This window comes from Hypanus sabinus, chromosome 4 (assembly GCF_030144855.1).
Source record: "Hypanus sabinus isolate sHypSab1 chromosome 4, sHypSab1.hap1, whole genome shotgun sequence".
Classification (NCBI taxonomy): domain Eukaryota; kingdom Metazoa; phylum Chordata; class Chondrichthyes; order Myliobatiformes; family Dasyatidae; genus Hypanus; species Hypanus sabinus.
In genome coordinates, this window is record NC_082709.1 from 149,637,847 (window position 1) to 149,662,579 (window position 24,733).

The 24,733-nt window shown below is 38.6% G+C and overlaps 1 protein-coding gene across 2 annotated transcripts in view; it reads left to right on the forward strand.

Annotated features, from left to right (window-relative positions):
- The window catches only part of man1a2 (mannosidase, alpha, class 1A, member 2), a 157,410-nt gene that overhangs the window by 31,704 nt on the left and 100,973 nt on the right, over window positions 1-24,733 (forward strand). For both annotated transcript variants that reach the window (XM_059968368.1, XM_059968369.1), the window contains one exon: window positions 13,375-13,471. In XM_059968368.1, coding sequence (XP_059824351.1) covers window positions 13,375-13,471 — 97 coding nt within the window. The remainder of the gene's footprint in view (window positions 1-13,374; window positions 13,472-24,733) is intronic.

The following is a 24,733-nucleotide window of genomic DNA, read 5'->3' on the forward strand; positions in this document are numbered from 1 at the left end:
ATTTTAAATGTTCTGCCAAATAAGGAACAGTGAGCATTTCTTAGCCAGGCTTCTAGAGCCTGGTGGAGAACTTTGCAGTGGTAGTAAAATAAAAACTGCTTGGAACTCTCACCAGATCAGGCAGCATCTGTTTAACCTGCTGAATCCTTGGTCTTTTTATTTTTATTTCAGGTTTCCAGCAGTTGCATTTTTTTGTTAGTTGTGATCCCATATGTCCCAATGAAAGGGGTTGGTCCAAAACATTGACTCTGTATTCCTCTCTCTGGATGCTGCCTGATGTGCTGAGATCCTCCAGCATTTTGTGTGTGTTACTCTGGATTTCCAGCACTTGAAGAATTTCTTGTGTTCTCATATGACTGTTATCCTTGTACTTCTAAACAATAGAGGACACTGTAATGCATTTTGTAGATATACACACAACTGTTGTGGTGCCCTCTGCCAGAAATCTAGCCTCTGACTGTCTTTTAAATTACAGTATTTATGTGGTTCAACTTCTGTATGCTTCCAGTAATTTGAGAGTTCCACAAAATTGATGATGGAATCTTAGCAGCAGTAATGTCATTCAAACATGGGTGGTAAAACTCTCTTTGATGAGATGGTCACTTGAAGGGTTAATCTTTCTTAGCTCATTCCTGAATGTTGTGGTTTTGCGGTCTGAGGGGTTGTGAATAGCATTGTGTGTTAAGGTCAATTTATACTTCTGCGTCGAATCTACACCGTAGGTACAGCGTAGCCGCATACCCTATGCCGTAGCCTGACACGCACCTCCCCAAAAATGTAACTACGCGCCGCAACGCCGCAGACCACAACAACTGTGTTTGGTCCGCTTGGCAGCATCGCATTTCCTCCTGTGCATTTCGAGATTGAGCTTCAGGTGAAAGTCAACAGGCTGTAGCAGCTAGCTGCAAACTGGATTCAAGCACAGTGTCCTCCATAATTTCGGAGGTCTGTGAAGCTTTATGGAAATCATTGCAGCCAAGAGTTCCTTCCCTGCCATTCAGTTGCCCAATGGGAAACTATTGCAGCTGATTTTTGGTGACTATGGAACTTTGTGAACTGTGTCGGCAGTTTCTGTGCTCAGTTTCAGTCGCCATTTTTTGAAGTACACCAAGAAACTCAACACAGTGGCATAGAAACCCCACTGCCAACTAGTGTTTTGGCAGTGAATTGCAGAGCGACGCAGACAGACCAGTGCACAAGTATAAATGCTCACAATGGCACAGGCCACTTGTGCAGGCTAAGGCATAGAGCCTGCGCAGAAGTGTAAATCAGGCTTTATGCACCCATCAGCAGTCCCTCCTATTCATGAAGATGGTGGGTAGGTCATGATGCAGTGAGTAGGAAGGACACTTGTGGAAAAAAAGTTGGTGAAAGTACTAACTCAATCAGGTGTGGTGTTTTTCTATTTTACCCTTTTAACGGATTTTTTTGATGCAATTCTAGCTGAAATACTGCTTTGATGTGGAAGATTGTATCTCTGGAATTCAGCTATCTGTATCTGGACCCAGCATACATGGATGGATGTGTACAGCAGATATTTCAGAGTGTTCAAGTGCTACATAAGTCGTGCATTTAGTGATGGATATAAGTAAATTTCACAGTGTGGCTATTAGCCCGAGTGCAACTCAGTTCATTAGGGCTGTTTTTCTAATAATTTTCTTTTGAAAGATAGTAGCAATTAATTCCTAAGCGCATGTGTTTGTGTTCCTATGATGTTTATAGTATTGTTGTTCAACTGCATATCCGCAGAATTTGTGTTCTTCCTGGCCATTCTGCAATGCCATGTTTAGGACTCTCAACAAAGGTCAAGAAGGTTGTCTTTGCTCATCTAACAAGTGGTGTAGACTTTTCATTTTACTTGTGATCTTTAACCTAATACCCAAGTTCAGTACCTCACAAAGGAGTGTATGTTACTTCTGTATATGGTTTAACAAATAAATGCAGAGATGCTTGTTTACCAAATACAGTGGAATCCAGTTAATTGGACCATCGGTTAATCAGGGCTTATTTAGGACAACTCCTAAAGAACAAAACCAAATGGAGAAAGTAGCTGGGCTTCACTCTGTTTATTTGGGACACTGTCGCTTATTTGGGACAGGAGACTGTTGCTGAACAATTTCTAACTAGCTCATTTATGTACACTTGTGTGGGTATTAGACACAACACTAAGTGAACAGTTTTAAAATATCAGTTGTGTATGTTTATATTTAAAAAGCAATTATTTTTTTCGTTGATAGTTGGCAAGAAGTAAGAAGTAAGACAGTTCAGAAGTTTTGCTCACTGTGGTTTCAAGGATTGAGGCTTAGAGATGCCAGAAACAGCTGGGATTGAAAATGAAAAAATTTCACTACTTCAGCAAGATAGAAACTAATGAGTCCTGATGAAGGGTCTCGGCACGAAACGTCGACAGCGCTTCTCCCTATAGATGCTGCCTGGCCTGCTGTGTTCCACCAGCACTTTGTGTGTGTTGCTGCCTAATGAGTTTGAATGTTACAGTGGAAATGAAGATTTGGAAGTTGCATTTGTTTAAAGTATTGTATAAAGACAGTTACGCTGTCTACACTGATTTTTATTCATTTACAATCAGTCAACAAAGCATGGCAGTGTACACTGGATGAATTCCTCTGTTGATAACTATTAAGATATAATATACAGTTTTATAGGACTGTAATGATATTGGTAGTCTTCCAATTTGTTCTGTATTTCATTTGAATACATAATTTGTTAACTCACTTTGATTCTTTTCTACCCAAGTATTTCCATGAAACTTTGGCTAACTGGGCAGCTGCTTAATTTGGCCAAAATGTACTGGCCCCAACCTGTTCCAATTAAAAGGAACCCACTGTATATATACATGAGATAAATCACCTAGACCAGATGGTCTACAACCCTGGGGTTCTGAAAGAGGTGACTGAAGAGATTGTGGAGTTATTAGTAATGATCTTTCAAGAATCAATAGATTCTGGCATGGTTCTGGAGAACTGGAAAATTACAAATTTCACTCCACTCTTCAACAAGGGAGAGAGGCAGGAAGAAAGAAAATTATAGGCTATTGAGTCTCTCAGTGGTTGGGAAGATGTTGGGCTGATTGTTAAATGTGTGGTTTCTGGGTACCTGCAGGAAAATGATAATATAGGCTGTAGTAAGCATGGTTTCCTTAAGGAAAAATCTTGCCTGACAAATCTGTTGGAATTATTTGAAGATATAACAAGCAGGGTAGACAAGGGAGAATAGGTGACGTTGTGTACTTGGATTTTCAGAAGGCATTTGACAAGGTGCCGCACATGAGACTGCACAGCAAGTTAAGAGCCCATGGTGTTACTAGCATTGGCTGAATGGTAGGAAATGAAGTGTGGAAATAAAGGGAGTCTTTTCTGGTTCGCTGTCGGTAGTTAAGGATCTGTGCTGGGTCTGCTTTTTGCGTTATATGTCAATGATTTGGATGACAGAAATGATGGCTTTTTTGGCCAAGATTGCAAACAGTAACAAGATAGATGGAGGGTAGGTAATGTTGAGGAAGCAGGGAGTCTGCGGAAGGGCTTGGATAGAGTAAGAGAATGGACAAAGAAGTGGCAGATGGAATATAGTATCGGGAAGTGTCTGGTCATGCACTTTGGTAGAAGGAATAAAAGTGTAGATTATTTTCTAAATGGAGAGAAATTTCAAAAATCTGAGATTCAAAGGGTCTTGGGAATCTTCATGCAGGATTCCGTAAAGGTTAATTCGTAGGTTGAGTCGGTGGTGAAGAAGGCAAATACAATTTTAGCATTCATTTGTAGAGGACTAGAATATAAAAAGCAATGATGTAACGTTGAGGCTTTATAAAGCACTGGTGAGGGCTCACTTGGAGTATTGTGAGCAGTTTTGGGCCCCTTATCGAAGAAAAGACGTGCTGATATTGGAGAGGGTTCAGAGGAGGTTCACAAGAATGATTCCAGGAATGGAATGGTTACCATATAAGGACTGATTGATGGCTAGGCCTGTAATCCCAAGAATTCAGAAGAATGAGGGTGGATCTCATTGACGCCTGTCAAGTGTTGAAAGGCTTCGATAGAATGGATGTGGAGAGGATGATTCTTATAGTAGCAAGTCAAGGGCCAGAGAGCATAGCCTTATACTAGAGGGGCATCCTTTAGAAGGAATTTCTTTAACCAGAGAGTGGTGAATCTGTGGAATTTATTGCCACAGGAGGCTGTGGAGGCCAAGTCATTGGGTGTATTTAAGGCAGAGCTTGATAGATTCTTGACTATTCAGGGCAGGAAGGGATGTGGAGAGAAGGTGGGACATAGGAACTGAGAAGAAATGGAGCAGCTATGATGAAATGGCGGAGCAGATTCAATGGACCTAATGGACTATTTCTGCTCCTGTATAGTACTGTATATATACCTGGGGTGCCTAAGGCTTTTGCATGGTACCGTGGTAACTTCAGTGTACTGTTGCTGCAAAAAAAATCTCATGACATACGAGTGATGATAAACCTGATTCTGATATGAACTGACAGTGAGAGTGACCTCAGCTGGTATCTCTGGGCTAGGTGTGCACCTGCACCTAGCTGCACCCTTGGCACTCCTCTGCTACTTGTCCCATATCTCTCCATGGCACTCCACCTTGCCATTCCTAGAATCCTTTGCTCCCGTTAGATTTACAAACTCAGCATCTGCTTCGTGTTGACAAATACAGTACTGTGCAAAAGTTTTAGGCCCCTGAGCTACAGTTGCAAGAAAAGTTTGTGAGCCCGTTGCAATTACCTGGTTTTCTGGTCTGAGTTACAATGATAGACAAACCCAATCTGCCTAAACTAATAACAAACAGTTGTACTTTTCATGTTTATTGAACACATCGTTTAATCATTCATAGTTCAGGGCTGGAAAAAGTATGTGAACCCTTGTATTTAATAACTGGTAGAACCTCCTTTAGCAGCAATAACCTCTACCAAACATTTCCTGTAGCTGTTGAACAAACTTGCACAATGGTGAGGTGGAAATTTGGACCATTTCTCCATACAAAATTGGTTCAGTTCATCAATATTTCTGGGATACCTTGCATCAACAGCCGCCTTCAGGTCATGCCACAGCATCTCAATTGGGTTAACGTCTGGACTCTGACTTGGCTATTGTAAAACACAAATTTTCTTTTAAAACCATTCTGTTCTTGATTTACTCTTGCATTTGGATCATTGTCTTGTTGCATCACCCAACTTTTATTAAGCTTCAGGTGACGGCCCACTACTCTGTCGTTCTTCTGTAAAACTTCTTGATACAATTTTGAAGTAATTGTTCCCTCAATGATTGAAAGCTGTCCACAGGTCCTGAGGCAGAAAAGCAGCCCCAAAGCATAATGCTCCTTCCACCATGCTTCATAGTTGGGATGAGGTTTTGTTGGTGTGCAGTGCCCCTTTTTCCTCCAGACCTAGTGGTGTGCATTTTTGTGAAAAAGTTCAACTTCTGTCTGATCTGTCCACAGAACATTGTCCCAGAAGCATTGTGGAATACCCAGGCAGTCTTTTGCAGACTTGAGGTGTAAAGTAATGTTCTATTTTGGAGAACAATGGTTTCCTCCGTGGTGTCCTTCCGTGAACACCATTCTTGTTCAGTGTTTTTCTTATAGTGGACACATGAACAGGAAGGAACTTTAACAAATTCTAGAGATTTCTGCAAGTCTTTTGCTGTTACCCTTGGGCTGTTTTTCACCTCCTGCAGCATTGTACATTGTGCTCTTTGGTGTGATCTTTGCAGGATACCCACTTCTAGGAAGAGTAGTAACAGTACTGAATTTCCTCCATTTGTAGACAGTTTCGCTTACTGTGGACTGGTGAACACTCGGATCTTTAGAAATGCTTTTGTAGCCTTTTCCAACTTCACGCATGTCTACAATTCTTCTTTTAAGGTCCTCTGAAAGGTGTTTTGATCAAGACATGGTGCAAATAAACAGAGGAGAACAGGGTCTGTCAGTAACCTGGCTTTGTGTGCCTTTTTGTTTATAGGGCAGGGCACCTCTACAGCCCACACCTCCAATCTCATCTCATTGATTGGAACACTTGACTCCAAATAGCTTTTGTAGAAGGCAATACCCCAGAGATTCACATCCTTTTTGGAACCTAGCCTGTCAATGTTTAAATGGTGTACTAAGTAGTGATGAAACATAGAACTGTTTTGTGTGTTATTAATTTAGGCAGCTTGTGTTTGTCTATTATTGTGACTTGGATGAAGATCAGACCACATTTTATGAGTACTGCAAATAATGCAGAAAACCAGGTAATTGCAAAGGGGTCACATTGTTGTTCTTGCACCTCTGTATATATGTGCCTAAGGCTTTTGCACAGTACTGTATTTTTGCTTTATTGTAGTGAAGTGGTTTCTGCCCAGTCAGATGGAGCTACCACAATATTGTTACACAATAACTAAGGTAATCAATTTGACAATTTTATAGAAATATGAACATCCTCTTGGTATTCCAGCACTGTTTTTCTATTGAAGTTGTTATATAATGCTACTTTTCTTTTTCTTTATACTTCCATTTGTTCGTGGAGAAGATGTTAAGAGATATCCTTTCAAGAATCTTTAAGTTATTAATTTTGACTGTTAGACTTGCAGTGTTGGTACTGGTTTATTGTTGTCACACGTACAAAGAACCAATGAAAGGCTTGTTTTGCTTACTGTTTATACAGATCGTGCTCTGTACGTTGCATGATATTCTGCCAGGTACCTAAGAAAAGGCTGTGTTTTAAGGTTAGAAAGCATAACCATTTGAAGTTTAGTCTTTCCTGTTGAGGTAAGCCAAAAGTTTCAGTTGAGAATCTAAGTATGAGTTATCTATCCCTACCACAATTTGCAGAATGTCAGGTTATTTCTTCTTTGAGTTTGTGCAATGGCTACTTCTTCAATGGTTTAAAATAGTTTTCGTTACAATTTTTATCTCTGTGCCAGAAGCCCCCAATCCTTTCAAATTCTTAGCGTTTTCAGTGCTTGGTCCCAATATAAGAGGCTAAGAGAAGATAATAATAACTTATTTATAGATCCCTTTTTATGCAGACAATGTAGTTCAAGTGCTTTACAATGGCATAAAGTGCAATCATGAAAATCAATGTAACTCCCTGGGTCGCCTCAGGCTCGCTCAGCTCGTTCTTGTCTAGGGGGAGCAGCCTTCGGCCCCGCCAAACTGGGTAATCAGCTGGTGTGGATGCTGTGTGATGTCCCCGCCTCGCCCAAAAACAGACAGCACACCATATGCGATTAAATGAGTACAATTTATAAAGGTTACTATAGCTAAGTGATTAATAACGATACAGTATATATGAAGAGAAAATTAAAGAAAAGGCGCCAAACTTATCAAAGTCCAAACCACTTTGTGCACAACCGTTGGAGCTCAATTACTGAAGTCTTCTGGCCACCATTCGATCCCCTCCAAACTCCTCGACTCGCAGCTCAGGACCCTCCGAACTCCTCGACTCTCCAAACAGCTCAGGACCCTCCGAGTGGTCAACCAAGCACATCTCGCTTCATCCCCCCCCCCCCCCACTCCTCGGAGAATCTCCCGGCCTCGGACCCCCCTTTGGGGTCCGATCCTCGCCCAGCTTAGAGCATTGCGTCCTCTCTCTCGACCCCCTCGCGCCGATCTGCCCAAAAGCCCGTCAACAAAAGCTTACAGACTCAGAAGAAAGAACATTAATCCCCATTTGGTTTACAAAGGAATACCATTCTCGTTATCAGTAAATTAGCATTCCTGCTAGTTAACAAAAGGAAACCCTTTCCCAACAGTAACAAAGAAAAAAAAAGAAACCCCCTTTACACACTTCCTCCACCAAATAAAAGTCATGTCCTCATGACTACTAAATAACTCGCCACCTTTCCTGCCAACACACCGTAACCCAAGCACAAACAGTGACATCTCCTCCCCACACAGTAACCCTCACGCCCTGTTCCTCAGGCGCTACTTAGGCCAACTATCTGGGAGTTCCCTAACCCTTCTGAGGCCTCCGTACCCCCTCACCTAAACCCTTCAGGCTCGGACACAACTGGGGATACCTTGGGCCCACTACCAACTCCTCTCTCAACCTCTCACTCATGCCCCACACTGCACACAGCTAACCCTCCCCGCTACACCTGACTCAATGGGAGAAGGGCCAAAGGTCTCTTCCTCAATCGAGGGAAAGTCAGCAAAAGGCAGCATGTACCACACATCCAGCACATCAGCCATCGAATCTGTATTCTTCCTCATTCCTGTGATCGGTAGCTGCTGTTTGATCTTCTCCAAACGGAAACACGTGGCCTGCACTGCTCCCGCAGTCTCTTCAGCCTCCTGTTCAGTATTCACTGCACTTCTCTCCAGCTTTTTCTTCCTCATGACTTCTTCCAGATCAACTTTCAGGTTTTGCACTTCATTTGAACTGTCGATGGTCATCTTCAGGTTCCCTTCAAGCTTCCGCTTCTCTCTTCTGAGATTCATCTGTAATTTCTTCACCTCTGCAAACTCCCCTCTCCGGGTTCTCAGTTTGCTATTACCCTCAGTCAGACAACTTTCTTCATTCTCTCCAACTTGTAACTCTTCTGAATGGTTCCAGATCACTTTCTCCAGTCTCTCCGTCTTCATTTCAAACTTGATTCCGTAGAGACAGTCTCTCACGAGCTGCGACCTTCGCCAGCCCTGGCACGTGTCCCGAAAACACTTTAACTCGGTAGTTCTCAGCTGCTCCTGCAACGACCTCACTTCATATTCTCCTGAGGCAAATCCAAATACCAAGAGATCATCCACATACACCAAAACTCCAAATGCCTCCACATCCCCTATGGTCTTCCACCTGCCCCGCAGGAAGGTTGCAAGGGCTCCAGATATGCCCTGTGGCATCTTTTCGGACCCGAAGACTCCTAGGGAATTTATAACGGCCGTCTTCTCCTTGTTGGCCCCACTCATCGGGATCTGGCAACATCCACTCCTCAGATCCAGCACCTTAAACCACTTCACACCACTCAGACAGGCCATCGCCTCTCTGGCCCTCAGGGCCATATTCTGGTCACTGACAGTGCGCCTCTTCAACGCAATATAATCCATACACACGCTGCCTACATCTTCCACGGCTGTAGGGGCCAGTCGCCGCAACCTCTCTCTCTCCGAGGTGTCTTCAGCAGTCAACTCCCCTCCCTTGTGGTATTTCGCAGCGTCCACGAAGAGGGTCTCACCCTCAGATACTTCCTCCAGGCCGTACCACCACTGGCTCTTGTTTGAATTCGGTATCAGCCCAATGCTGCTACACATGTCCGCACAAGCTGCTCGAAACCCTGGGTGCATCGACAATGCCTCCAAACAGCGCTCACCCGCCTCCTCCGGGCAGGCTCCCAAGCGCACCAGCAGGATTTTGGTTCTCTCTTGAAGAGAAACGCTGCCCGTCTCAACAGGGTCCGGACACATCAGCATTAACGATTCATGAACCTCAGTCTCCTCCACATTTGCCTCTAAGAACTCCATTTTCACTGACCAACAACCGTTGTCTGGATAATCACCGGCACTGGTACCCCGAATCTCCATTGTCCTCAATGTTGTCAAGGGTAAATGCTTCCAATAACGGTTATGAAACAAACTCTACAGCAACTTCACCGGCGCCCCGGTGCCGAGGATGGCTTTAACTTGACTTACATCCATCCGTAACAACACCTGTGCGCATGGCCCCTCTAAGCCTTCAGGAATAGGGTCTGCTCCTTTCTGGAGTTCGTTGGTACATTGCTGGGAACGTGCTCCCCCAGAGACCCCAAGCCGTTCCCCCACTGGGCCTCCTCTAAGTTTCCCGACACCTCTCGAATCAACGGAACAACTGATCCCCTTGGCACCACAAGCAATTTATCTGCCCCCCTAGGCAAAAAGGGATACCCTAAAAACTTCCCACCAATCTCCTGCCACGGATATGATAAGCCCCCCAGCTGCGGCATTTGACTTCCAGTCGAACCACACGCATTTTCCCACACTTTCCCAGAACTGGCAGCGGTCACTTCGAGGTAATTGCGCCTGACAGTTCTAACAAAGTCACCAGCCCGCCTACTCAAACTTTCAACCCGCCCCTGTCGCTTTTCCTCAGCCAAGCACTGCCACTCACCCAACAAGTGAGAGGTCCGCTCCGCCCATGCCTCCGCCCCTTTAGGGCTGGACATTATTCCAATAACTGGGCGGAGCTCACCACTGCTGAAACATCCCAACCTGTCACTCCTCAATCTCCAAACAGTACGGACAACCCATGGTCCCACCACCATTTCGTCAGCCAACAGCAACCACCCCACCCAACACACACACAGCGATAACCAGCCATCGCACACCCACAAAGGCACACCAGCTCTTCGCCACAGACACAATTTAAAGAGGGTGATCACACAGCTTCCACAGAAATCAACCCCGGATGAGCACCCCACAATGTAACTCCCTGGGTCTCCTCAGGCTTGCTCAGCTCGTTCTTGTCTAGGGGGAGCAGCCTTCGGCCCCGCCAAACTGGGTAATCAGCTGGTGTGGATGCTGTGTGATGTCCCCGCCTCGCCCAAAAACAGACAGCACACCATATGCGATTAAATGAGTACAATTTATAAAGGTTACTATAGCTAAGTGATTAATAACGATACAGTATATATGAAGAGAAAATTAAAGAAAAGGCGCCAAACTTATCAAAGTCCAAACCACTTTGTGCACAACCGTTGGAGCTCAATTACTGAAGTCTTCTGGCCACCATTCGATCCCCTCCAAACTCCTCGACTCGCAGCTCAGGACCCTCCGAACTCCTCGACTCTCCAAACAGCTCAGGACCCTCCGAGTGGTCAACCAAGCACATCTCGCTTCATCCCCCCCCCCCCCCCCACTCCTCGGAGAATCTCCCGGCCTCGGACCCCCCTTTGGGGTCCGATCCTCGCCCAGCTTAGAGCATTGCGTCCTCTCTCTCGACCCCCTCGCGCCGATCTGCCCAAAAGCCCGTCAACAAAAGCTTACAGACTCAGAAGAAAGAACATTAATCCCCATTTGGTTTACAAAGGAATACCATTCTCGTTATCAGTAAATTAGCATTCCTGCTAGTTAACAAAAGGAAACCCTTTCCCAACAGTAACAAAGAAAAAAAAGAAACCCCCTTTACATAAAAAAATAAAATCCAGATATTAACAAGAAATAAAAGACAAAAAGATATTAGTTAAAAGCAAGGTTAAAAATAGCTGAATCTGCATCCTTTATAGTTTTAGTTATTGAATTCTACAGTTTAGGAGCGTAGTTCAGAAAGGCTGACCTGCCAATTATCTTCTGAGGGTGATTGTTTAAATTTAAGACACCGGCAGAAAAAGAACTGAGAGCTTGAAAAGGGTTATAGAACAAATAAATAAGCCCAAGGAAGAAAACCTAGGTTGTGACATTAAAAGCAATATTTATAGATTGTTTTGAGTATTGTGAGAAGAAACCTCAAAAGTAGAAACGGTCATTGGTAGCTTTATTATGCTTGTTCACGTCAGCAACTTTTTATCTTTTATTAATAGTTTATTGATACGATGAAAGTGACATCATAGGGAGGAAAATACATTTTCTTATAGCATACAAATTTGATGTTGGTGCTAACAGAGCTTCATTATTAAAGCTTCAACTTGTAGATCATTTTGAATTGAATAAAGAAAATATTTCTATATTCAAAATCATATTTCAGTTTTCAGATAGTATTCCATTTTGACAAATAAGCATCTGATCATTACATTTTTTTGCACTTACATTTTTGTTAGTGAAAATGAATTTGTAGATTTTTAGATTAATCAGTTTCTGGTTTCTTGTTTAGTCACTCTTGACATATGGATTGTTTCACTAAAATTGAATTTTAGAATCCGGATAATGCTGCACTAGCAGATGTTATCTATATAGAGGAAGAGGTCACAAGGATTTGTTATCAAAATTTAAATGTAAAAAGCATGCAAGGATCACACTATTATTGAAATATAAAGTGTTGCTCCTTCAACCTGAGAGTGGTGTGGCCGTAGAGGAGGCGATGGACTGACATGTGAGTTCAAACTGAATTCCTCGATGCCCCAATGAGGCCACTCTGTTTGTAGGTGAAATACCTTGTATTCCGCCTGTATAGTGTCCAACCTGACAGAATGAACATTAATTTCTCCATCTTCCAGTATTTTCTTCCTCTGCCCACTCTCTTTTTTTCATTCCCCCTTCTGGCACCTCTCTTACTCTGCAGTCTATCATCTTTCTGTGGTGTCCCCCGCCCTTTCTCCCATGGTCTGCTCTCCTCTCCTATTGAATTCCTCCATCTTAAGCCCTTTACCTATTGCACCTATCACCTCCCAGCTTCTCACTTCATTCCTCTCTCCCACCTTCCCTGTCCAGCTTGTACTCCTGCTCCCCCTTATTCTGGCTTCTGCACCCTTCCATTCCCATCCTGATACAGGGTCTCAGCTGGAGCATCAGCTCTTTACTGCTCTTCATCGATGCTGCCTAACCTCCTGAATTCCTCCAGCCTTTTGTGTTTGTAGATTTAATTAATTTACACTTTTTAAAAATTGTTCAAACTAAAGGTATTTAAGTGAAAAATGTTGGTAAAGTTGGTAAAGGGCACATGGAATGAAGGAAAAAAGAAACTTGTCATCCAGGGTTTCTTGAATTTGTGGTACACTTTTGCCAGAATATCTACTGTTTCATAGATTTTGTCAGTGTTTACTTTTAATAATTCTTAACTTAAATCATTCTGGCACTGCTAAGTTTTGTTCTTGGCATCTAAGCCAATTTCATAGTGCACGATGTAAGAGTTCAATTAACATTAGATTTCATATCTGTATCTCTGTGTGTGATATAAGAGGGCCCTGAAGCCATATCCAAATCCATTAATGAATTGTTGTATCAGTGAAGGCTACACAACAGTTACAGACACTCAATTGTGATGATCAAAGGTGGATTAGAATATTTGGTTCACCCAGGCAAATAGAAGCAGATGACAACTGACGTAAATGAAGAAAGCTCTTTTAATCAGCTTTTTCACATTGCAATAGACACTAGATGTGTAATTTTTAACAAGATATGCCTGAGCACATGTACTTAGATGAAAAGTAGAACATTTAAGTTGTGAGCAATAATATCCCAATACACCCTTAACTGGATGTTGGATAAATTTTGAGAAAAGGCAATTGATCATTTGATCTGATTTTTTTGAAATTGTTTTTCTTTTATTTTTAAAAATTCATAAGGAAAATGCTACATATTTTTGAAATAAAAAGAGAAAACAGCAGTCAAATAGCATCTGTAGAGAACAAGATGATGAAATGTTATTGACATAAAATGCAGAGTGTTTTTGGCATTTTCTGGGTTTTGCGTTATCCAGTTTCAAAATCATAAAATTAGATGTGAAGGACCTTTTTCTTTTTTCAGATGATGAAACATGCTTGGGGAAACTATAGACAGTATGCTTGGGGGCACAATGAATTGAAGCCTCTTTCAAGAAAAGGTCATTCAACCAATATATTTGGTAAGTATCTGGCTATTCAGTTAAAGTATTGATGTTGTAAAAGTAAAAAGTATATTTCAATGTGAGAATTTGATTTTAATTTAGCTCTGTAAATAATCGTGTCCTTAATTATAATTGAGAGGTGATTATTAAACTAGTTTGTCTAGAACTGTTATTTCCATTTAAACTTAGCAGGAGTTACTAGATATGTGAAAACATGCAGTTTAATATTAATTGAGGTTGGTATTGATTATTAGTGCATGGGATTTTTCAGTAGTGACTTTCTATTCCATTTAATCCCATTCAAGTAATGACTGGAAAGTAAAATGCAAAATAAAGAAACTTGTTTGTTTTGATTCTGAAGATTTGAAATATGTTTTGCATGGCTCTGCAAAGAGTTTTCAGTTTATTATGTATAATAATGAATTGGACAAAGAAATTTCTGTATTCAAGTTTTTAGATGACATAGTACAATAATTCTGCTTTTAGCTGTTTGTATACTAAACTCAAAAAATTAGTGTGTTTGTGACTGGTGATACTAGACTAACTAATTTTCAGATGCTACTCCAATTAATATTCAAGCACAGTTTTAATTTATGATTAATGTTGTTTTTTAAAGTTTAATAAATATTCTAGCAAGCTTGATAAGTTTAAAGTGACTGTGGGAAACAGCCCCTGGCATTTCAGATGTGGGTGTGGGACCTAGGACCTCAGAAGGGGAAGTAGGAACTTGTCTCCCAGCAAGTCAGAGTGGGCCAGATCCAATCAATCAGGATTTCCTTGCTATATACCAGATTATCAGAGTGTTACTCTGTACCCTTCTCTGAATCATATACTTCCTTGTTTGACATTGCCTGCAGATTTGGATTAATATGAATCCAAGCCTTTGTAAAATGGAAACCATTATCTCATTGATTCCTGAAGTATCTAAGATTTCAGCTGCCTTGTAGCAACTTTTTATGTACAGAATGTGTAATCCCATAGTTTATCCTGAATCTTCAATGTGTTGAGCATAATTTGTAACCTTTTTTTTAAAAAAAGCATTTTATGGAAATCTAGATAAACCAATAATTTTTTCACTTTCTGCTGTTCACATTGAATGTAATTCCTTGAAGGTTAGTCAGGCATGAGCTTGTCACCTGATTCCATGCCTTTCTGTTGTGTTATTGTCGCTATTGGGCTGCGGTGCCGAGGCTGTGAGACTGCCCCTGGCTGCCGCGCTTTGTGTCTGTGAACTTTGCGACGATTTGGCCTGCTAATATGATGAACTAAATACCGAGGCTTTGGGCCTACTTAGAGCTGCTCCGGGGATTTGGATCTAAGTTCTCAATTTGGTTCAAATCCTGTAGTTGTTACTTGCTTCTATTGTCTTCATGATTTGTTTTTTCCTCTGTGTGTGCACTGAGGGTTGGTCTCATTTTTTTAAATTTTTAAAAATTGGTTTCTTTTGGGTTCCTTTGCGATTGCCTGAAAACAAAACAAAGCTCAAGGTTGTATAACTTGTACATTCTTTGATAATGCACTTTGAATCTTTGAATCTATTTCAGTAACTTAATTTTTGGGGATGAGAGGTAATCATGTTGACTTCTTTCTAGTTTGCTAAAGACTCTTTGGGGTTCATCAACTCTGTACTCCAAAACCAATTTAAGCATAGAAATATAGTTTTGATTACCTGTAGCTGGTTTGAGAATTGCATGTGGTTTAAGTTTAAGTTCACATTTATTGTCATGAAGATGCTTACCCAGGGTATAAACTAGCTTTTTGTAGCAACAATATGGTGAAATACTAACAAGCATAAATCACATAAAATTAAGTAAACAAAAATTTTACATAACCTACAAAACAATGAGCAAAAGTAACCTAATAACATAAGTTGAGCAAAATATAGTGTTTTTCAGTTTGGTCTTAAAAACTTGATAGTGGTGGGAAGAAACTATTATGGGTCTTCAGGCTCCTGTATTTTCTGCTCGATGGAATCAGTGATAGGAGTCTAAAATGATTTTCGTCTTCCTGAGACTTCATATCTTGTAACTGTCTTCAAAGGTGGGGAGAGCTGTACCCTTGGTGGAACTGGCTAAGTTCTTCATTCTCTGTAGCCTCTTGCTTTGGAGCTACCATATCAAACAATGATGCACCGATGAGCATGCCTTTCCCTGAACATCAGTTAAAGTTTGCCAGAGTCTTCATGACATGCTAATTCCCCTTAAAATTGTAAGAACTATAGATTGGTGGCATGTCTCTTTCATGGTTGTATCAATGTGTTGGGTCAGGATAGATCCTCCTAGATAATGAAAAACAGTAACTAGAAGCTTTTCACCCTTGCTGTCACAGATCTTTCAATGAGGGTTGATACATGTTAGTCTGACTTTCCCTTCCGAAAACCACCTGGCACTCGACGGCAGCAAACCAAGGAACTGATTGTAGACGAGGAAGGGGAAGTCAGACAACGTGTACCAGACCTCATTGAAGGGTGCTGGTACATGTTAGTCAGATTTCTCCATCATTAAGTGGTGCACCTGTGTCATTATGACATTTTCCTTATTTTTGCCTGGATGATTGCATTTAGTTCTAATAGAATAGTGCCCAATTTATTCAGTTACACAGTAAGGGTAGAAGCACTTCACAAGCCTTCAGTTTTTTTTGGATTCTTGATTTTAAAACTTCATAAATAGTTTATTTTTATTTTTGAAACTGGATTTTGATTCTAGAATTATATTTCCTGGAATCTTGTAAATTGGTTTTGCATTCTTGTTTTGCTCTTGTCCCTATTGCCCTCCCTGACTTTTGTTTGTTTGTTATGAAGCCCATCTTTGCCTTGTATTACTACCATTGCAACAAATTTATATAGCCAATATAGAGAAGTAAAAATTGTAAAGAAGTAACGAATAAACTCCTCTGACTTCTAGCCTGGTACCGGTTTCGATTTTAACGGATGTTTTGATGACAAACTCTGCCACCTTCATCAGGAATGATGCCTGGGCCTGTCATGTCCAGTGGGATATATTCCCCCCCATCACCCGAACCTCCTGATTGGTTAGGCCTGATCCAGTCAGGTTTCTGCTATCCCACCTTGTTTACAGTCTGTCTTGGAGCAAGACCTTCGTCTTTGTTAAAATTCTTTTTCTCTAGTTTTATTTCAAAGTTTTCCTGCACCAGTTGACCCCTAAAGCCATTGGTGTAGCACAGTAGTTTCGTGCTGTTGAATTCAATTCTATCGCCGTTGCGATGTAGTGTTCCACTACCACCTAATTCTCTGGGTAATCCAAATGGATACACCTCTTGTGCTTCTTGATGTAGGTTTCCACCAAGTGTCCTGTCTGACTGATATACACTGCTCCAAATTCACAGGGAATCTTGTAAATGCCAGCCATTCCTGAGTCCCAGGTCATCTTTGACCTGTGTAAACTGTGATTTGGGCTTCTTTATGGATTTGGAGAATTTTAACAAAGATGTCCCATTCTAAGTAAGAACTGGAATCCTATTAGAAACTAGGTGGAGCAGTGGAAACCTGATAGGTTAGTCCTCATCCAATCAGGGGACTGATGATGGGGGTATATATACCACTGAACTAGAAATGCCCAGGCATCATCCCTGATGAGGATAGCAGAACTTGTCATGGAAAGGTCAGTTAAAATTGACACCCAGCTGAAAGCCCGAGAGTTTAGTCGTCATATATGCCGGGAAAGCACTAGATCCTTTTTGGAAAGAAGCGTTTATACATGATCCTAATACTTTAAATATCTAAAATTATATACTTAACCAATATTTTCTTGATTCATACTTGATTACTGTCAGCTTGTTTTATTTTCAAAACTTGCTTTTTGTGGCCTCCTTCATAGTAGTTTCAAGCCTTTTTTGTAAGTAGCCATCAAAAACACTATGTGGCATGACTAAAAATTCTGTCTATAAGGTGAATTTTAATTAAAAGATGATCATCTGTCATTTAATAGTTATCATATTTCCATCTTTGATCATAACCTGGACAATTTTCATTTATTCCTTTTGACACTGCACTTTGTTTCATTCTGACTTTCTATGCAAAGTGTTTGAATTAACTTTAGCGATAGAACCTTGTGATATGTAGTCAAGTCTACTGCAAATATTAAAAAAATACTCTGAAGTTTAAATGCAAGATGTATTATGGTAATGAGTTTTGTTTCAATAATAACAGCAAATGTGAATTTATGAGTGCATGTTAATGTTTTCCAAGTTAAAACTTTTGATCCAATTGCTGATCCACATTTGCTGACTTTACCTGTGTACTAAATAGTTAATGATTTGAATTTATTTGGGCTTGATCAGGGTGCAGCTTATGGCATACTTTTGGTCAAGTCTTCACTCAGACTTGCCTTAGATATTGCCAAATGCAAAATCTACCTTAAATTGACACAACGGGATCATTTTAAACTGTAACTTTAATATAAGAAAATCTTTCAATTTGGTAACTGGTTGGATTAAAGTAGCTATCAGGAGTTGGAGCTTTTTTGAACTAGCACCAACCCACTATCTTCTATCAGTAATTTCAATTTAGATTACTGAGAATGATTTAGGAGAAATCTAGTCTCTCAGTAAAGCATAATATGTTCAAAACCTGTCATACATGAATTCAGTGGAAAAATATTGGTAATGCTCCCAAAACTTACTAATTACCATTGGGAGCATGGCCCAACGTTTTTCTAATTTAGTGCAAATGATCACAGAAGCTGGGGACGTCACGTGATGACATAGGATCGAGACGCTGGAACCCAGCCCTCCCGTAAAAAAGTTAATAAATTAATGTTTAAGTGAAGAAAAGTTAATTAATACTTTTTTAAGGTTACTTATAAACTACTCCGGATTGTTTTAAGCTATGCCTCATAAACAGAGGACGAAGAGAACTGCTACCGCGAAGACCGCTCAAGTTGGAACAGAATCAAGGCTTACATCTACCGAAGAACCGCGGACTCAGGTACAACACACCACCGGTGAAACAGAAAAGGAGACTGCGGCAGCCTCGGCCATTTCTAAAGGGAAAGATCAACGAGAACTGCGCAAGCATAAAGGAACGAGCATGCGCAAAAGAGAGCAACCAGAACTACTAAACCCAGCAACGACTGAAACCGACAGTGAAAGTGAGTCTGAGAGAGAGCCAGACTCTCTGGAAAAATCAGACGAAGATGGAGATCAAGATGAAAGTTCCTCTGAAAATACAAAAAAGACTTTGAGGCAAATAATGCATAAATTAGAAAAATTAAATGCATTAAAAGTAATTACAGAAAAAAATAACTAATATGGAGGCGATGTTTGATAAAATGACAAAGAAACAGGAAAAAATGGAAAAGAAAATTACAGATTTGGACGTCAAAATGGAAGAAATGGAGGGAAGAATGAAGAGGATGGAAGATGATAATGATGCCTAGACATCAGAAAGAAAACAACTCATGGGAAAAATTGATAAACTTGAAAATTTTAGTAGACACAACAATATTAAAATTGTTGGACTTAAAGAAGGTACCGAAGGAGAAGACCCAATAAATTTTTTTCAAAAATGGATTCCTGAAAAATTGGAAATGGGAGAAGAAACTTTAATTGAGATTGAAAGGGTGCACAGAGCCTTAAGACCAAGATCTCAAGATGATCAAAATCCGCGATCAATTTTGATAAGATGTTTAAGATACCAGGATAAAGAAAAGATTTTGAGGGCGGCTGCCCAGGGTGCTAAAAGAAGAAAAGGTCCGTTGATGATAGCTGAGAAACCAGTTCTTTTTTATCCTGATATAAGTTATAACCTTTTGAAGAGAAAGAAAGAATTTAATCCAGTTAAAAATGTTTTGTGGGAAAAAGGTTATAAGTTTTTAATGCGTCACCCAGCAACACTGATAATTTTTTTGGAGGAAGGAAAAAGATTTTTTTCTGATTATCAAGATGCGGAGGTGTTTGCACAAAAACTTTCATCTCTTCGTTAATTAAAAGTAGAGATTTCTAAATGTAATGGTTAAAGACGAAGACAGAGAAAGCAAATGGAACTGATGGACATTTAAGGACGATATAAGGGAGAAAAGTAATATTTTAGAAATATTAATTGAGAATAGTATGTTTTTTTGATATATATATATTTTTTATGTTGCGGGGGGGCTGGGGAGCTTTGAATTGGTTACTACGGGATTCTCGTGTGTAATCATGGCGATTGCCATGACCCGTACAATAGAGGGGGGTAATGTTGTGTTTCCTTTCTTTCACAACGTTAGTAGGGGGGTATTTTGTTTTTTTCTTTATTTTCTATTTTTCTTCTTTTCTTTTGCCTGGATGATTGGTGGGGACACACATAGCACCATGGAGACTTCTAAAAAGATTTCCCAGGATACAATGATTAGGTATTATTAGGTACAATGATTAGGTATTATTAGGTATTAAAGATTAGGTATTATTATAGATTGGAGTAACATAAATAAAAATAATGACTAATTTATTGAATTTTTTAAGTTTTAATGTTAATGGGCTTAATGGACCAATAAAAAGAAAAAGAATTTTAACATACATTAAAAAAATGAAAATAGATATAGCTTTCTTACAAGAAACTCATTTAACGGATATAGAACATCAGAAATTAAAAAGAGACTGGGTTGGAAATGTTATTGCAGCTTCATTTAACTCAAAGGCAAGAGGAGTTGCAATTTTGGTTAATAAAAATTTACCAATTAAAATACAAAATGTATTAATTGATTCGGCAGGAAGATATTTAATTATACATTGTCAAATTTTTTCAGAACTGTGGACTCTTATGAATATTTATGCACCAAATGAAAATGATGTAAAATTTATACAGGAGGTCTTTCTGAATTTGGCTAATGCACATGATAAAATATTAATAGGTGGAGATTTTAATTTTTGTTTAGATCCAGTTTTAGATAGATCAACAAAGACTATTACAAAATCAAAAGTAGCAAAATTAACTATCATTGATGAAAGATTTAAATTTGATTGATATATGGAGAAGAATCAATCCAAAAGAAAGGGATTATTCATTCTATTCAAATAGACATAAAACATATTCAAGGATAGATTTTTTCCTATTATCAACAAATATTCAAGATAGTGAAAAACGTGGAATATAAAGCAAGAATATTGTCTGATCACTGTCCTTTAATAATGACAATGATAATGATAGATAAAGAGGAATCAATTTATAGATGGAGATTTAATTCAATTTTACTAAAACGTCAAGATTTTTGTGATTTTATGAAAAAGCAGATTCAGTTCTTTTTAGATACAAATTTACATTCAGTTGATGATAAATTTATATTGTGGGAAGCAATGAAAGCATATTTGAGAGGCCAGATAATAAGTTATACTTCTAAAATTAAGAAGGAATATATGATAGAAATAGATCAATTGGAAAAAGAGATTATAAAATTAGAAAAAGAATCTCAAAGAAATATGACAGAAGAAAAACGAAGACAACTTATTAATAAGAAGTTAAAATATAATACACTCCAGACATATCGAACAGAAAAAGCAATTATGAGAACTAAACAGAGATATTATGAATTAGGTGAAAGATCACATAAAGTTCTTGCATGGCAGTTAAAAACAGATCAGATTTCTAAAACAATAAATGCAATTCGAACAAAAGTGAATGAAATTACTTATAAACCTCTAGAAATTAATGAGGCTTTTAAGAATTTTTATTCTGAGTTGTATAAATCAGAATCAAAGAATGATGACGTTAAGATAGAAGAATTTTTATCACAAATAACTCTTCCAAAATTAAATACAGAAGAACAGAAGGGATTAGGTATGTCTTTTACATTGAAGGAAGTTGAAGAAGCTTTGGGATCACTTCAAAGTAATAAATCTCCAGGAGAAGATGGTTTTCCACCTGAATTTTATAAAAAGTTTAAAGATTTATTAATTCCTCCTTTTATGGAGTTAATATATCAAGCGGAAAGAACGCATAAACTTCCAGAATCTTTTTCAACAGCTATTTTAATAGTATTGCCAAAAAAAGACAGACCTTTTAAAACCAGCATCATATAGACCTATTTCTTTATTAAACACCGATTATAAAATAATAGCAAAAATCTTATCTAATAGATTATCTAAATGCTTACCAAAATTAGTGCATATGGATCAAACAGGATTTATCAAAAATAGACAATCGGCAGATAATGTAACTCAGTTATTTAGTATAATCCATTTAGCACAAAAGAGGGAGGAAATGAGTGTGGCAGTTGCTTTAGATGCAGAAAAAGCATTTGATAGATTGGAATGGGATTTTTCATTTAAGGTATTGGAAAAATATGGACTAGGAACATCATTTATAAAATGGATTAAAACCTTAAATACTAATCCCAAAGCTAAAGTAGTGACAAATGGTCAAATTTCAACATCATTTCAGTTAACAAGATCAACTCGGCAAGGTTGCCCACTATCACCTGCTTTATTTGTGTTGGCAATAGAACCACTAGCTGAATTAATTAGAATGGACCCAGATATTAAGGGTTTCAGAGTTAATCAGGAAGAATACAAGATTAACTTATTTGCTGATGATGTTCTACTTTATTTAACAGATCCATTACTTTCACTACGCAAATTATCTTATAGACGAGAAGAATATGGGAAAATATCGGGTTATAAAATAAATTGGGATAAAAGTGAAATTTTACCTCTTACTAAAGGAGATTATAATCAATGTCGATTAATAACTCAATTTAGATGGCCAGCAAATGGTATAAAATATTTAGGTATAAGAATTGATAATGATATAAAAAACTTATACAAATTAAATTACTTACCACTTTTGAAAAAAATTCAGGAAGATCTTGAAAAATGGATGGCATTACCAATAACATTAGTAGGTAGAGTAAATACTATAAAAATGAATATATTCCCTAGATTACAATATTTATTTCAATCATTACCAATACAATTACCCCAGAAGTTTTTTCAAGAGTTAAACAAATATGTGAGGAAGTACCTCTGGAAAGGTAAGATGTCAAGAATATCGTTGGAGAAATTGACATGGAAATTTGATCTAGGAGGATTACAACTTCCAAATTTTAAGAATTATTATAAAGCAAATCAACTTAGATTTATTGCATCTTTTTTCGAGAAAGATAAACCGGCATGGATTAGAATAGAATTAGATAAAATAGGAGAAAATGTACCAGAAGATTTTATATACAAATGGGAATCTAAATGGATACGGGAAAAGAAAGAATCTCCTATATTAAAACATTTGATTGATTTATGGAATAAGATAAATGTTGATGATGAGACAAAAAAATCTTTATTAGCAAAGAGATCTTTAATTCAAAATAGACTTATTCCTTTCACAATGGACAATCAACTTTTATATAATTGGATTCAAAATGGGATTAGATATATAGGGAATTGTTTTGAAGGAGGTATATTAATGTCATTTGATCAATTAAAGAATAAATATAAAATATCAAACAACACTTTATTTTGTTACTTTCAATTAAGGGCGTATTTAAGAGAAAAATTAGGTCAAACAATGTTATTGCCGAAATCTAATGAAATAGAAATTTTAATTCAAAAAGGAAATATTAAAAAATTTATATCTTGCATGTATAACTTGATTCAAAGACAGGTAATTAAACAAGGAGTCCATAAGTCAAGACAAAAATGGGAAAGTGATTTGAATATTAAAATTGAAGAAACAAATTGGTCAAGACTATGTCTTGATAGTATGACAAATACAATAAATGTTCGGTTAAGATTAGTGCAGTATAATTTTCTACATCAATTATATATTACACCACAAAAAATAAAAAAAATTAAATCCAAATTTATCGGATCAGTGTTTCCGATGTAACCAGGAAACTGGTACTTTTTTACATTCGACATGGTCTTGCTCTAAAATTCAACCTTTTTGGACAAATTTAAGACTTTTACTGGAACAAATTACAGGAACACAACTTCCTCATAATCCAATATTATTTTTACTAGGTGATATTGAAGGGATAAAACCGAAACTCAAACTAAATAAGTATCAGAAAGAATTTATAAAAATTGCACTGGCAGTAGCCAAAAAAGCTATTGCAGTTACTTGGAAATCGGATACACATTTAAGTATAGATTCTTGGAAGAAAGAAATCTATGGTTGTATTCCATTAGAAAAAATTACTTATAATTTAAGAGATAAATATGAAACATTTCTGAAAATTTGGAGCCCTTATTTACAAAAGACAGGATTAAATATATAGATGCTCTGAGGATGAAACAATTGGTTATTAGGAGAAAGAAATAAATATACATATTAAAGTTATTACGAATTCCATGGAGCATGTGGAGATCTTCCAACAACCAGGCATTCATTCATTCATTCTTCCTTCCTTCCTTCCTTCCTTCCTTCCGGGGCTAAGGGTTATATACATTGTTTTTTTCATACTTTGTAATCATTTAAAAATGCAATAAAAAAAGTTTAAAAAAAAATGATCACAGAAGCTCAAACAGAGTTTAAGACACTGATCTTTAATCCTTGATGTAGTACTGGGTGAATTGCTGTTAAGTGGTTTCTAAGTACAAATCGGGAATAGTAACACAAATCAAAAAGCTGCATTTTAAGTATATCTGAAATAACTGAGTATGCAGTAAATAGTCAACAGATTGGCAGCACCTGTGGAAAGAGAAACAGATTAGGATCAATGAACTACTGGCGCGTCAATAACTGAATGCCTTCTGTGCACGATTTGACACAATAAATGATGTGACTTCGAGGGAAGTCACCGCTCCACCCCTGAGGAGCAGGTACCCTATCCTGCTGGAGCCCAGGCGAGGAGGATCCTAGTCAGGATAAAACCATGCAAAGCTGCAGGGCCGGACACATGCCTGATCAGGTGCTGAGGGATTGCGCAGCCCAGCTAACAGTGGTCTTAAAGGACATCTTTAACATCTCTTTGCAACAGTCCACTATCCCTGCAGGCTTCAAGGCAGCTACCATCATTCCGGTGCTTAAGAGAGTGACAGTAACTGAGCTAAACAGTTAGCGCACAGTGCCACTGACTTCAGAAGTCATGAAGTGCTTTGAACAGCTGTTAATGGATTGTATTGAATCCCATCTTTGAGCTACATTAGACCCTTTCCAGTTTGCCTACCATTTTAATCGGTCCACTCATCATTCCGGTGCACAAGAGAGTGACAGTAACTGGCCAAGATGATTACTGCCCAGTGGCATTGACCTCAACAAACATGAAGTGCTTTGAGCAACTGGTAGTGAGTTGTATAAAATCCCACCTTCCAACTATATTGGATCCTTTCCAGTTCACCTTCTGTTTAATT